Below are 16799 nucleotides of genomic sequence, written 5' to 3'. Positions count from 1 at the left end.
GGACTCTTAGAAGGCCAAAGAATGGGGGAGGGTACAGAGATGGCTCACTGGTTAAGAGCACTGACTTTTCTTTCAGAGGACCAGGGTTCTAGTCTCAACACACACATGGCAGCTCACAACAGTTTGTAAATCCAGTACCAGAGGATGTGACATCCTCGCACAGATGTACAGGCAGGCAAAGCATCAATACACATAAAATACAAATGAATGAAAAATAAATAAAAGAGTAAGACTAAGGGGCCACACTGTCTCTGGCATCCAGTGTAATGACTGTACCATTTATCTAGAGTGACTAGAATAAGGGATTGACAGTAAACAGCCAAGGTAAAGATACAGCACGACAGAGCTGATCTGTGAAATATGACAAGCTTAAGCAGATGATTTTCAATAGCTTCAGGCTAAGGCTTCAGAATGCATAATTCCTGCATTTATGAAAGTAATATATAATTAAAAGTAGTCTGATAGCCACTGGAAAAATCTATGTTACCTTCATGAACTCAAAATACATCTAGAAATAATTTGAAGACATTTAAAAAATAACTAAGAAAATGAAAAACTTTTTCTTCAAGAGAAGTCATTTAATGGAACAATAAATAGTTCATTAAAAACTATAATAGTGCAAAACCAGAAAATGACACAAAGTACCCAAAGAACCAAAGGAAGGCCATAATAACAGACCAAAACTATGTTGATAAAATGTTATCTGTTATAAACAAGCACTTGCTCTCAGAGTTGTTTCTTTTCCTTTTCTTTAGTAATTTATTACAGCAGAGGTTCCTTGATTTGACACACTGCCTGATGGCCTGAAATGCTTTGTTTCTATATAACTCCTAATTTATTAAGACTTTCTCATCAGGTAGTGAGTCTATATTGATTTCCTTTTCAGGGTTTGAGAAAATAGTCGTAGCGTTTCTTTTTTTAAATTAAATTTAACTTTTTAAAATTTATTCACTTTGCATCCAGTTCACTGCCTTCCTCTCAGTCACCCTCTCCCACAATCCTTTACCAAGGAAAGGTAGGCCTTCCTGAGTATCCTTCCACCATGGCACATCAAGTCTCTGTGACTGTAGGCACTTCCTCTCCCACTGAGGTCAAACAAGTCAGTCCAAGAAGAAGAACATGTCCTACATACAGGCAACAGCTTTTGGAATAGCTCCCTTTTCAGTTGTTTTGGGACCCACATGAAGACCAAGCTGCACATCTGCTACATATGTACGAGAGGCCTAGGTTCAGCCTGTTTATGTTCTTTGGTTGGTGGCTCAGACTCTGAGAGCTCCAAGGGTCCAGGTTAGTTGACTCTGTTGGTCTTCCTGTGGAGTTCCTATCCTTTTTGGTGCCAGTAATCCTTCTATTCTTCCATAACAGTCCAGATGGTTCATTCACTGTTTGGCTGTGGGTATCTATCTGCCTGGGTCATCTGCTAGGTGGAGCCTACTTTAATCTTCTAAGATACTGAGTTATAGGAATAGCTTCTCCAATGTTGAATCATCACTGTGGTCCTAAATTCAACCTGATAATGATACATTATTTTTTTTACCCAGTCAGTAGATTTGACTTGTGTGGTATTACTATTTGAGGATATATATCTTATCCATTCACAAAAAGGGTTATGCAAGATGGTAATGTTAGGATATATGTAATTAGACAGGTAGAAGAAAATAAAAGGCATCTAGGAGCTCTTCAACTGTTTCATAATAGGTCTTATACACTGAAACCCAATGTTGTAAAATTGTTTTCTGGATGACTTGTTCAAGTCTAGTTGCATAAAGACTAGAGAGATGTTCTGGGATCATATACATATTTAGGAGTTCCTTTGTGTGCCCGTGTCTGCCTCTTACTGTGGAGCCACAATACTCTAGTACATAGGCAAGACTAAGGGGTCACTTCTCACATTATTCATTTGTTTGTTCAATCATTCGACAAATATGCAATATTCATTGAGTACCTCCTGTTGACAGGCACTGTATGGGACACTGGGGATACGAGAATGAATAAAACAGAATAAAACAGGATTCCTCCTGGCATAGCTTATATTCTAGTGAAAGAAAAAAATATGAAAGAAAAATAAATAGCACACACAAACTTACATATGCTTTGGTAAGTGTTACAAGAGCAAAAATCTGTAATATTAGGAGTGATTCTAACAAGGGAATTTATGTTGGATGGAGGAGACAAACAGAAGAGGCTTACCTAGTAAATTATAATACTACTCTCTCACTTTTGGGGAATGTGTTCTAAGACCTCTTACAGGATCTATGGATAGCTTGATCTGTGGACAGTAGCAAACCTTTATGCTGGTATTTTCGTCTATGTGCCCTGCAGCATTGTTACACAAGTAGTCAGAATTAATCTATCCTTCCATGTTTCATGCTGTAGCGTCTGTTTCACACCACTGTTCTTGTGCTTTGGAGTCATTAAGTAAGTTAAGCATTAATTGAACACAAGCGCTCCAATAGCATGGCAGACTCTTCTCTGTGACACAAATAGTCCATTAGTATTACAGTATGGATATGCTGGACAAGGAGATGATTCTTTTCTTGTTTTTGAAAATTATCACTGTAATGTATGCACATGTTTGTATGTATGTATGTATGTATGTATGTATGTATGTATGTGCCATACTGAACCCATGGAGGTCAGAGAACAACCTTGTGGAATCAGCTCTCTCCTTTTACCTGTGCCTGGGTTCTAAGGATGGAACTCAGGTAAGGTCATCAGACTTGCATGTAAAGCAGTTTACTAGCTGAGCCATCTCACTAGCCTGAAATTATTCTTGTCTCGGCAAGATGAAATGGGGAGAGATATCATTATGCTGCTCAGAATGGCATGCAGTCTAAAACTGCATGGAGTATTTATTTCTAGAAATTTTCATTTAATATTTTCAGACTTCAGTTCACTGGGTAACTGAAACCAAGAAAAGTGAAACCACAGATGAGACCAGAGGGACTACTGCATAGAATCACCTTGACTAACAATGGTCTTGTGTTTGCACGCTGAAAATATTTGGAGTAAAAAATGCATTTAATATACTTAACCTTCTGTACACCAGAGTTAAGCAACATTGTATAATATCAGTTATTTACTCTTGTAATGCAATGATTGACTGGGAAATACAGCTTTCGGCTGCTTCCCAGTAATCCCAGAGAATGTAGTACTAGTCAGGGAAAAGATGAAAATTCAAAGTATGGCTCTTACTGACTGAATGTACATGGTTTTGATGCCACTGCACCAACATGAAATTGTACGTTGCCCTCTTATGAATTGCGTGCATAGAAAAAAAACATTTTAGGCAAAAGAATAGCATGTGTTGAATACTTTGATAGTTGGTAATTTTATGAAATTTAAATAAGGTCAATTTGGCTGTAGCCATTTTCTCTCCAGTGCATCAAAAATAAATAAAGAACCACAATCATTCCTAACCTCACCTAGTAAAAGGTAAAACAAAAGATTGTTACCCTTTCATGTTGTTTAGACAATTTTGTTTGGGTAGGCTGTTTAAGAGCGGGACTTATCTTGGAAATGAGCTTTTAAAAACACGCTTTATTAAAAGGGATATAATACTGTAAAGAAAAGAAATATTCTTTTACTCGCAAAAGCATCTAGTTTTGAAGGATAAAGTATTTTCTCAGCACATCTTGAAGGACTGTAATAATGTCTTGAGATGAGTTTATACAAGGGAGTGGAAGGCAATAATAGTTACAAATGCTGTCTTGACTGATTTGTTTCTTGTATTCTTTGATAAATCATGACGTTTTTTGTCTCTAGACCCTGCCTGACAAATGATTTTTCCAACTTTTATTTCTGAAAGCCACAAGAAAGAGTTTGTTAATTGTGGCTCACTATATATATATATATATATATATATATATATATATATATATATACACACACACATACACACACACACACACACAGTGAATACAGTGTCCCTATACACTATTTCTTTTCTCCTAGCATATTTTGCTACTTTCTATTCTATTCTGATCACTTTGTTCTATTACTCTCCATTAAATTATATTCTATTATTCAAAAAATGCCGCTTGACTAATAAGTTTTACAATCTACCCATGAGTTTGTCCAGACTGAAATGGACAATGATACTTGCTTACCAGAGTATTGTACTATTTAAAAGCCTTGGGAAGCCCTCAGTTCTCTTACTTTAGAGATTCTATCTCATATTAAAATGTGCACAATTTATACCCTGCACTAAACATTTTATCTTTAAGTTTGAAGACACGAATAGCACCTGAGAAGCTGGCATAATGCTTGGCTGTGCAGACACTCACATAACATTTATTAGTGGTGATTTTTCTGGTTTTCTTTTCATGCTTTGCTTTAAGGTTGCAAGCATGTAATTGTTCCTTAAAAAACTTATACCCTAGGCACTGTGCCTATAAAGTTGACGGTCTAACACAGTTCTGTTCTCACTTAACAATTATGAATTCATGAGTGGAAAGAAATGAAAGATTATTATCTCTGCTAGCTTTTCTGACAGAAAGCCACTGGGGCATGGAAATTGGGTACTTGTTAAGGTGGGTCAAGAGTGATAGCAGGAAAAGACATGCAGGGTCCATCTGAGTTGGAATTCCTGCTCAGGACAGACTTTTAGGCTCTTTCTGAACCTCAGTCTCTTCCTCTGGATATTGGAGATCTAATTAATTGTGCTATGCCTACCAAGCAGGAATGCTATATGGATTAAAATGAAATAATGTATGTGAAAGTACCTTGCAAATTGTAAAGCACTCCCCATTTATTATTAAAATATTCAGTGGGTCCTGTTCTCACGGCTGCCCAGTGAGCTTAGGTTTTACTGAAGGAAAATTTATGAACACTAAAGCATCATTCTCAGGAATGTTTTGTGTGCACAAAGCAGCCATAGCTTAGCACCTATTACTATTAATGTTTCCTTGTTTCTCTCTAACACAATTTAGACAGACTCCTATATGTTGTGAACCTTTAGGAAGTCTAGTTCTCACAGAAACACCACTCTTTCTTGCTAAATACTGTACTAAATAATTATGCAATCATTGTTGCCAATAACCTTGAAGAAAAATAGGATTGTTTATGGCACTGCTACTAAAGGCAGATGGCTGATTTTCTGAACTTCTAGGACTCTAAACTGCAGCAATGTAATTTAATTAAAATGAAGACCAGGCAGAATGCATTATTGTACATTGATAATATACACAGACACAGGAGGATATAGGGAATTATTTTGACAAAATTCACATAATAGATGCAGATCAGAGGCCCTGAACAAACTAGTTTGTAAAATTTAATATGCCATCTCTAGAATTTTAACAGCACTATGAACTTAACAGTAGTGCTTTTTTTATATTGTTGTGTAAGCCATAGAGTGGGGAAAGAAACTAAATAAAATACAATGATTTCTAGACATTATACTTGCTTTAGAACCAGGAAATGAAGCACTAAGACCAAACCCTTTCAAATGCTCATGGGCAGTTTTCAGCAGTGCAGTCTTGTCTATAAACTAGACAACAAAATCTTTAAGCTGGATGAACTAGTGACTGTGGCTTTTGTAGCAAACATTAGGGTGAGTTTTACTCTCCTTCCACTTGATAAATAGTGTGCTTGGATTAGTCAATCTTATTAGTTTTCTCCAATACTCTTTTTTTTTTTTTTTTAGTAAGGAGCCCATATAACCCCTATTGGTAAATTCTTCATTCTTGTATCGTCCCACTTGCCAAGGTCTGTTTCATCTCAGTAAATGATGGGATAGCTTAGGATGTTAAACACTCCCTTTTCCATTTTGGTTGTCGTTCAACACTTGATTCTTCTTTTGTGACATTCTGGTCCTTAGATACAATACCGTTTTCCCAAAGCTGAGCTACATGGGAAGCAAGATTTTCACATTTCAAACTAAGTGACATTTCAACTTAGATATTCTCCATCACTTTAAATTCAGCTTATTTAAATTTGGACTCCTCTTGGTCCATCATCCTGAAATAGCTGGGCCCGAGATTGACAGTTAATTGGTATGAGAAGGAACAAGAATTAAGTCCGTTTTGGCCGTAGCCTTAATCAAAATCCTTGCTATAAGTAGAACATTCTGAACGATGGCTAAGGCTTATATCAGTTTCCCATTGCTACTGCAAAAAAGTGTCACACGCTGAAAGGATTTAAAGAAAATAAATTTGTCATCTTACAGTTGAAGTAGTCATGAGTCTCAAATGGGTTTCAATGAACAAAATCCCAGGTGTCAGTAGAAGTAAGCTAACATCCACTGACTTTAAGGGTAGATCCCATATTTGTCATCCCCAGTTCCAGTGGCCACTCATATTTCTCGTTTTGTGGTTCTCATACTTTTTCTTCAAGTCCAGCTCTACATATCTGTCTCTCTGTGTCATTGTCACACAATTATATTTTCCTATAACTCTGATCTCTTCATCTGATTCCCTCTTTCATTTTCAAGGCCTTTCTGATAATGTGAGGCCTAGACAAAGTTGGACAATCTTTACTCACGTATTCAAATCTAATTGTCAAATTAAAATTTGTTTGTAATCTTAATTCTCTTTTAGCATGCAACATAACATACTCAGATGTAACAGGTGATTATTTTAGAGGAAGTTAGTTATTTTTATGTTGCCAAATATCTATGTTAAGATTTCTGAATTTAAATGCAATCTGAGCAATGTCATTATAACATTGCTGTTACTACCTGATTGAATACTTTGTCTATTTGCACTCATATTGGTACACTAATTATAAAATATGACCATGTTCACAAGTAAATGTTTGTTCAGAACATATTATAGTTGTGAATGATTACATGTTTAATACTTATGTTTCCCTACATTTATTACTTGAAAATTTCTTTGTTCTTCCCCAGGGGTTCACAATCTTTCTTTAGAGTAGTTGATTCTCCATCTTCATTATTCTACTTCTTCATATGTTTTACCATTATTAGAAAATTATGTTAGTCTCTATGATGCGAGGAGAATTAATCTTTCCCAGGTATGAGCCCCCCACTGGTTATACAATGTAGAGTGATCAACCCTGAAACCATATACATGCACACAACAAAAATTGACTCACCAAATTGTATTTATGTGTGTACATACATACATACACACACATATATGTGTACTTATTGTTTGATTGCACAGCAATAATTAAAGAAGATGAGGCCATGAATGTGACAGTTAGGGGCATGGAAGAGGCTTGAGAGAAGGTAACTGGGGGAGACTAGAGGGAGCAAAGAGAAGAGGAAAAGTAATCTATTTCTTAATTAAAACATATTAAATTTATTGTAAGGAAAAGAAAACATATATAACGGGCTAATATAAGTCATGAAACTATTTAAGTTATACATATATGTTAACATTTGTTACAGATTAAGTCTATAAATATAACACAAACTAGGATTTTCCTTCAATAAAGAAACATGGTTTTCTTTACCTATTTACTAACCTTTTCCTAAATCAAATACTTTACAATCACTTGTTTCCTTTCTCAAGCTAAAATAGGGAGACAAAGATAAAGGATATGTAGTAAATAACATCTCTTTAGCCACCAGTCCCTTAAATCATAGCTAACGGGGGCATTCCCTACAAGGCAAATAATCTATATTTCAGCTTAGGTACTATTTGTGCAATTATTTTGGCCTTTTATTTGGGAGCTTTGTCAATTTTTTTCTCTACTCTAAAATTTACCTTTAAATGTATAAGAAACATTATTTTGCTTTACACTTTGGATATTTCTAAGGGATTTCATTGTGTTTTGCTTTAATTACTATCACTAGCCTTATAAAATATAACATTTTTGACATTCTTTTATTTTAAATTTTCTTTGAGATTATATTTACACTATTTCTCTCTTCTTTTTCCTTCTTCCAAAGCCTTCCATATGGCATTTTAATCACTGTCATTTTATAGCCATAATGACACACACAGGTGAACCTTTGAAATAAGTCAATATTAGAATCCACATATTTGCTTATATATGTGGTTTACATGTTTCCATAATTATAGATAAATGTATTAGTGGTTCTGTCATTGAGGACGATTAACTAGAACAAAGAAGATGAGTTTAAAATATTCAGTTATGGAGATATGTATAAAGAAGAGATGCAATTAACATATAAAATGAAGTTGATAAAATGGTACAGTCAGAGGCTTGAGCGATGTTTCTTTCAGTGAAATGCTTACTATGTACCCTTGAGGACCTGAGTTCAATCCTCTAACCCTACATAAAAAGCCTGATGCTGTATCTCTGGGGCTTCCTGGATAGCCAGACTAGCCAGATCAATGAGTCCTAGGTTGTATGATAGATAGCATCTCAATAAAAAGATAGAATGATTAAAGAAGACAATTCACATTAACCTCTAGCCTCCATATGCATTTGTACACATGTATACTGTCACATACATGTACACATACAAACAAGGTGTGCAGTCACTGAGGAAAATAGTTTGGTGTTTCTTAATAATTTAAACATGGTGTTACCATGCTGTCCAGAAATACAGGTATGTGTGCAAAATAATTAAAATCAAGTATTGAAATAAAGACATGTATACAAATATTTATAGGAATATTACTCAAAACAGGAAACAAAAACAGTGCTACTGTCTTTGAGTTTGTAAAGGGGTAAACTTATAGCATATACAAGTAATAGAATATTGTTCAGTCATTCCATTGGTATTCTACTACCATGAAACCAAAATATATTTAAGCATGAATATACCAAAGTAGAATTCTAATCAGTTCCAAAGTACGTGTTTACTTTAAAAAGAAAATCTTATATTCCTTAACTGGAAGAAAGATCAATAAATATTACAAATTCAAATTGATACACATCTAGTATTTTCTGTTTTGTAAGCATAATACTGCTATTTAGATAGAAATAAATAGAAATACTTCAACATACCCAAAGCTTCTGCAAGGCCCCAAACCTTCTGTCCATAGATGTCGGTCTTGTTCCAAGCAAATGTATAGACCAGATTAATTGCAGCAGGAAACCACTTCTGTGTGAGTCGCCCTTCTACAGCTACTGTGAGGTGTACTTTAATCATGCCCACAGGAATTGTTGAATGTGTCAAAAGGATCCGTAGCAAAGTTTTATACCCAGGCGTTCTACTGCTCAGGTAACTCAGTCTCACAAAGCTGGATGGAATGGGGATTTCTTCCTGTACAACCTAAAATTGAAACACATACACACAAACACACACACAAACAACAACAAAAATTAGCCCTCCAGCAGTCACAGGTAGGGGAGCTAACACATACTTTGTTGTCTGAGAAACAGACCAAAGGAGAGTGAATATTGGGATCTACTGATGTCAAGCCACGTGTTCCTAGATTTTTATGAGTCTGGGCAACCAAAATTTTGAATTTTCTATTAAAATATGAATGAGAACGAGAAATACAGCCAACACTACAGATTGCTCTCATCTTCTGCTGCCAGGAATGTCTGTAAAGAACAATTTTATCCTTTCAACAGTGTTCTAAAAATTGCTTAACAAGAGTTGGGAAAGGTAACACTGCCGAATGTTAAGAAATGTAGTGCTCTAGGCTCTATTAAGGGGTCTTCTTCCTTATAAATACATACACAAATGCTTGCTTGGTGCTATGTCACACATCTTAATTCCACTGCTTATTTAGGCTGGCTTTCTAAGAGGAAGGACTGCAGAAGCAGCTATTGATATTTCCAAGCAGAAAGTGATATTTAATGACAAAAGATTCTGGAGTTAATCTTTCCTGAAGTCAGCTTGGAATGATCTGGAGGTCAAAATTTTAATCACGATTTTCTCACATTTTTCTTTATGACTGGATGTACAAATGGCTGGGTTTCACTTTTTCCAATTTGGCTCCAATGACCAAAGTGAAAATAATTCCCACTAATTCCTCTGTAAATCTTGTAAACATTGGTTTCAGAGTGAAAATGCCATTTGGCTTTGTTAATTAATTGATATTACTTATTTGTTTATTACTACAGATGGAGCTAAATGTCAAAAAATGGTAACTAAAACTGATTTTGTATTCCATGATTTTTATTTTTCAAAATAAAATAGCTGAAGAGGTCATTTTATTCAGGATATTTAACATGACATGGAGTGTGTAAATATTTTCATGTCCTGGTTTATTACGACTCCTTTCTCCTCCAGCTTCTTCACACTTTCATGCAAAGTGGTCCAAAGAACTGATAGTTAAATGCAAAGCGTCACATACTTTTCCAGATTTGGGGTATTTTTGCCACTTCCAAGAACCTAATGTCTTTTGTATACCCCTTAAAAAGAGATTTGTTTTACTTCTAATGTTATGTGTCTGTGCATGTCTGTGTATGAGTATGAGCACATGACTGTAGGTGCCCATGGAGTCCAGAAGAGGGTATCTAATTCTGTAAGGCTGCAGTTCTATGCAATTTTAAGTTACCAGATATGGGTGCTAGGAATCAAACTTGGATCCTCAGGAAGAATAGCAAGTGTACTTAACTGCCGAATCACTCTAGCCCCTCATCTATATTCTTTGTCCAGTAATTTCTCCTCTACACTATATGTTTTATATTAAAATTGTCCACTGGCTACTTTTTAAGATCCTAACTGGACTCAATGGTAATACATTTGTTACCTTAGTATTATATTTCTATGAGGAAATATTTCTAAGTTTGAAAACTTTTGTGTTAAACAAAGACTTATACTTTCTAATGGCATCTGTAGAAGAATTAATGCACCAATTATACATATATTCATTATTTTCCAGCTTTTTTTTTATTTCCTAAGGAAAAGTGTTGAAATAGCCAAGACAGCTGACAATCTGGATGGTTTTTCCCAGTGAGGGTTACTTTGGTAACCTGAGTGTTCCTCAGTGGGAGCACTGAGAGTTTGGGGAGCTGTTGTGATAGCAGTAAAGTCAATTCAAACTTGGAATGTTCATTAAGCTCTGTGAGGTATATTCTTGTTGATTTTTAGATCTGTAAGCCATTTATGTGTCACCTACTTTTAAATATCATTAAAACATTTCTATACTGTTGTGTATGAATCGTACTATGGCTATCAGAGTGGTTTAATAATAAACGTCCAGTTAAGAATAATTCTTAGGGATGCTAAACTATTAAGATCTTAACTACAAAGCTCAAACACTAAAAAAAATAACATTATGTAAAGCACCCTCTTTCCAGACTTGAAAACTACCTTACTAAATACAACAAAACAAGAACTTTGAGACTTCTAAGAACAATGACAGTAAATACATCCTACACAATAGAAGAAAAATAGATTTTAAGCAGCTTCAATTTCAGAACAGAAACAGTTGAAGCTCATTGATTATAATGTTATCACCATTAAGCCAGATCACCATGATTTTTTAGGGCCCCATGATAATTTTGTCAAGGTTGAATATTTCTCTTGAGAGCTAGTTTAGTTTGCTATTTCACGGCCACAGATGGTGCCCTTTCTTAGTCTTTCTTAGTCAATAATGTGCTAGAAAGACTTCATTCAAAATGTGTCTTTTGAAAAACAAAGGGACCCATGTTAGAAGGGCAACAGTAATGATAGAAAAAGAATTAACCATAATATACTGTCAAACACCTTAATGACTATAACTTCATACATGCAAAGTCCAATATACTCACCTGCAGCTCTGGAACAATAGTTCCCCTTTCTGGACAGGATCCTCCAAATGATGTAAGTGGTGAAGGAAGTACAATAGGATTTGGGCTGATGAAGTTGGAAATATCACAGGATGGAGTGTCTGCTACAATTCTCTGCATGATCACTTTCTCCACCACAATAAACTGATTCCAGGGCAACCAGAGTGTTCTCTTTTCAGACAGGAAAGGTGATCGGTCAAAGGTTAAGACTACAGAGATACCACCAATGGCTACAAGGTCAAAGCTAAAAAGGAAAAAAAATAGGAGGAAGAGAAGGAGAAGGAGGAAGAGGAGAAGGTATTGGAAGGAACCAGGGGACAGGGAGAAAAGAAGCACCCTGAATGATATGAGCAGTCCAAATAAAATTTAATATTTAAAATAAAATAGAGTAATTATAGCATTCTTTCTTAATTTTGGGAAATTGTATCCATTTTTGTTTTCTTTTTTATAAATTTCCACTCACTTGGTATTCATTTCACGAGTAATTTCTTTTTTATCGTTCAGTAGACTTTCGATATTGTCTTAGACAAAATTATTGCATGCATATTTTTGTAAAACCAAATTTGACATTACTGCTTCTCCTTGTTTGACAAGTTAATGTTCTGTAATATTTTAAATATGCATATTCATCCTGAAAAATTCTATAAGCAGCTATATATAGTATATATATTTACATATATACAAGCATATATTTTCTACTTACTTATCTATCTACCTATCTGTCATCTATCAATATATCTATTGATCTATATCTATATTTCTCTCTATATACGTGGAAGGAGCCAAAGGAAAAATGTCTGGTTCAAGGCCACAAATACACTGACAGAAATCAGTCAGTGTCTCAAAGATAACTTTGGGTGAAATATACCAGGAAAGGAAAAGCGTTCAGAGAAATTTAATTGAACTAAACCATCCATAAACCTCCTGCATGTAACCACCATCTTGTGCCCCTGATTATGTTTGAATTCCATATTTAAGATTTCTGATTTTGCCTTTCCATTGTAAGAAAATTGGTAACTCACTATACTTATCTCTGTTGTTTCTGACAAAAAAGACTATCTCTTCTGTAAGCCAACTATGTCCCTCTACAGAAGTGGTCTCTGACGAGATTATCTTATGGGAGAATAAAAGCCTCAGCTTTCATTTCTTTCTGCACTGATGGCTCCACCTCGCTTCCTCTTGAAAGCACTCAAAGAGATGAAATATAATAAAATGTAACGAAATGATAAATCATTATCATTACATCTTAAAAATGCATAAAAGTAAAAATAATAAATTACTCAAAGCACCACAAGTCCATATGAAAACAATATAAGCATTTCCATATATTAGAAAAAGTCTTTCAGTAAAACTCTTCTTGAATGTCAAAAGTCTGACAGGGAAATTGACTTATTAATTATTACTATTTATCTCTTGTTAAGTTTCAGGTAAAGATAACGGATAGTAACAAAGGACAGTTAGCACCATATATTTATTTGTGACTTTTTAGTGAAGTAGCAGTAATGTTAAGATGTATTCCAAAAGGAGGATTTTAATAACTGAGTTAGGAAATAATCTTGGTTTGAAATTAAAAAGTAAAACCAAACAGCTTATGCTTTAGACAGAGAGGCTGAACTCATAACAGGAGTCATTTAAGACAAATGTCAGGGGAAATAGCCAACATTGTTTGTTTGTCAAGAAATCTTTCCTTTTCATCAACTTTTACATAGATTTCACTTCATGTCCTTGGTCAAATGTGCTTGCTTTGTACAAACACCAAGCCTTAACTTTGTAAAACCTGAGTGTTTATTTATTGAAAACAAACAAACAAACAAACAAACAATAACAACAAACATAAAGACACAAAAGGAAAATAAATTATCCAAATAAGAACCAATATCTAGGGATTATTCTTTTTTTTACAAAGGTTAAGAAGGCAGGAAAAATCACCTTTTTTTTTTTTTAATGGAAAGAGTGTGTTGACTTTAAACACATTTGAGTTTGAATCTCATTTTTATCATATTAACTTTGTGTCTGGGTTAGTTTTTACATCTCTATAAACTATAGTTATATATTATTAATAAGGGATCCAATATGATATATTTATAGCTACTGCTATAAATAAGACAAAGACTTATGGGTCAAGTATATAATTGGGAATCAGCACATGTTAACTTTGTTTTCAACTTAGATATATTATTCTACTAAATTTTCTGTACATTTCTTTTTGTTGCAATTCAAATAAATTATAGGCCTGCTTTTGATTACTTCCATGAAGAGCTACTGAGTTCTGAGTTCTTGAAATTTCCTCTAGGTTTCTTATGGTAGTTAGTGTCATTTTTCAATTTGGCTAAGCTACACAACTTAGTTATTTGACCAAATACAAGTCTTTAGCTGATAAGGTTAAGTTCTTCAACCAGTTGACATTAAGTAGTGGAGATTTCCTAGATGATGTGAGTGGGTTCTTATCAACCATTTGATAGACTTGAGAACAAAATTAAAGTTTATCAGGGGAAATAGAAAATCTCGTTCCTAACCTCTACAAAGTATTCCTGAGTTTTCAATATACGAACACATTTTATAGCTATCAGATGTGCAGGTTCTACAACAATGTAAGTCAAATCCTTGAATTAAATCCAAATCTCCTCTTTTATATATATATGGAGTTTGAGTCTCAACTCTATATTAACTTTGTGTCTGAGTTAGTTTTATTTAAATCTCCATGAACTGTAGTTATATATTATTAATAAAGAATCCAATATGATTGTAAAATTTCTTGCAACCCTGTACTGACTGAGTTACTTGTCTAAATTGAAGGTGGTAAACAATAGAAGAAAAGAGCAAGATTACTTGACTTGAAACCTTGGACTGTGACCTCATCAGCTGTGTTAATCTCAGTGAGCTGTCCTCTGCCAAAAGGAGAAGGTATAAATAATGGGGACTCCATAGGGTTGTTGTGAAGGGAAGAAAATGACGTTAATGAAAACATATTTGGCATACAGGCAACTCTAATACACGTGTGTGTCTTCTTTAGAATTGACTTTTATTGCCATTCTTCTTGCCTTTTTCTATCTGTGTATCTAACCTTTGACTTCACAGAGGGCTCAGCCTTCTCTGCCACCATGCTTCCTTTTGTTTTATTTTATACTGCTTTTCTCTCCTACCCTGTATCTTCTCTGTGTGTCTAGAAAAGTGTTCGTCAGTTAGCAAGTTGTTAATATGGTGACAAATAATGTCTAGTTTACAAACATTTTAACATTTGGCATGAGCTTGCAGAGGTAACTTAACCCAAGGTAGTATATACTGCTGGTAGGAGTTGCAAGTACTTCAGCAGATTCATGCGACTGATGATGCATAGAGACAGAGGGCTCTTCAAAGCACATTGCATTCCACACTATATCTACTAGGTAATACCAGCCTTTCTATAATCTTTATTTTGGGGCATACTTTCATGCAATATTATACTTTTGAAAGGTACTTGGACTGAGCAACAAGGAGACATAGAGAAGAAAAACCTCATCACGGTCACTTTATGTCTGAGAAATGCTAGTGGGATAGTCTGGGTGGCATTCAGGACATATATTTTGAAAGTATATACTCTTTAAGGATCTTGCAAAGAATGTCATTGCTAGAGAAAACTCTTGCTAGTATATCCCATTTACAGAAACAGAATTTTCATGGACAGCTCCTCAGAGGAGGGTCTTGGCATTTAAAATACAAAGTGCAAAAATTGTAATAAAATTATTCTTTTGAATATTTTCTTTAATCAGGAAATAGAAGCTTTTAGACATTTTAGACAGTAAAATTGTTTTAGGTTCTTCTATAAAAATCAAATGAAGCATTGACCCAAACTAAGGCCTCATTATACCTCCACAATAGGTCATAAGATGTCAAAGAAATAATTCTTTTCTCAGTTAATACATATGGTTCAAGATACTGGCAAGGCAGAAAGTAGTATCAGTTATTGGTATTGTGTATCAGTTATTGGTGAGTGAACTTCCAAAATTCTGTCATTCAATCCAACTGAGACAAAGGTCCAATTTAATCAACAAAGATTGGAATATTTGACAGGAAATATTGTTTCCCTAACATCTTTGTGAAGCTTGTTCTAATAACAAGATGGCTGATTAGTAATATAATTTATACACAAATAATTTTCTAAACTCTCTAAAACCAGTTTCTTGTCTTAAGTAGGTTAAAAACCTCTATAGTCTTTTTAATTTTTACACACATTTTCTTGGCAGGCAGTTGAGAAAATAAATTTAGCACAGCTCAAGTTGAACAATTAGCATTTCTGAAGTGGGTAGTACTAATAAGGTTTGATTGTAGGTTCTTGAAATAAGATAGTCTCTCACACTGTGATAAAGCTCTGTGCCAACAGGTCTTTTTGTGAGTACTGAAGTGGTTTGTTATGAGTAGGACAGTTTAAGGGTAGCCACCTGGAGACTAGGGCACCACAAGGCTATTATTATAGTGTTCCTAAGAGTCATAAATAGCTACCTTCAAGATGGACACATGGGTCTATTGACTCAATGATTCTGAAAAAGTGTCTATCTGAATGACAGCAAGAAAAATGATTTGGGGAGCAAATCCTTTTCTATAGTGGGAAAGCTTATCTCTGAGATCACACTTCCCAGGTCTTAGAGAACCCTGAGAAAGCATTGTCTGGTTGTTGATAATTGATATTAACTTAGTATAGTTACATGGGCTAGCCATGCTTGTCAATCAGTTGCAATCACTAAGGAAATATGTAAATTAAGAGAGGACTTTGTTTTTGCGATGCTAGGTATCAAACCCAGGCCCTGTACATGCCAGTGCACCCTTCTATCCCTGAGCTACATTTCAAATAGCAGGGAAAGGACATTTAAAAATCCCTCAGTTAATGTGACTGAATTTTGAACTTTTAGAAGAAACCTTTTTACATGGTCATTTTTCAAATACCTGAAATGTTTTTATACTTATTGGGGAAGAACCACCTATGTTATTTTGTACTTTATCATTTAGTTTTGGCATCATCTCACTGACCACATGTCCAGTGTTTCAGGATGGCTTGAGTATGATAGTATAATGGTAGAAATTTGGTTTGATTAAATTGGAAATAGAGGAACTAAATGTCACTATTTCTTTTTCTAGATACAACTAAAGGGAAGATGGGCTTACTATCCTCGTCACATTGTGTGAATCCTGGTTTTACTTATGGCTAAAGGTCAGTA

The 16799-nt window shown here is 34.7% G+C and overlaps 1 protein-coding gene across 3 annotated transcripts in view; it reads right to left on the bottom strand.

Annotated features, from left to right (window-relative positions):
* Tenm1 (teneurin transmembrane protein 1) overlaps positions 1 to 16799 on the bottom strand; it is a 559933-nt gene that overhangs the window by 129381 nt on the left and 413753 nt on the right. For all 3 annotated transcript variants that reach the window (XM_028753445.1, XM_028754767.1, XM_028754112.1), the window contains exons 17-18: positions 11590 to 11851; positions 8887 to 9154 (exon numbers count right to left, since the gene is read on the bottom strand). In XM_028753445.1, the coding sequence (XP_028609278.1) occupies positions 8887 to 9154; positions 11590 to 11851 (530 nt within the window). The remainder of the gene's footprint in view (positions 1 to 8886; positions 9155 to 11589; positions 11852 to 16799) is intronic.

Source organism: Grammomys surdaster, unplaced genomic scaffold (genome assembly GCF_004785775.1).
Source record: "Grammomys surdaster isolate TR1022 unplaced genomic scaffold, NIH_TR_1.0 60, whole genome shotgun sequence".
Lineage (NCBI taxonomy): Eukaryota > Metazoa > Chordata > Mammalia > Rodentia > Muridae > Grammomys > Grammomys surdaster.
Note: the sequence above shows the minus strand (reverse complement) of the source record. Positions and strands in the feature narration are given on the sequence as shown.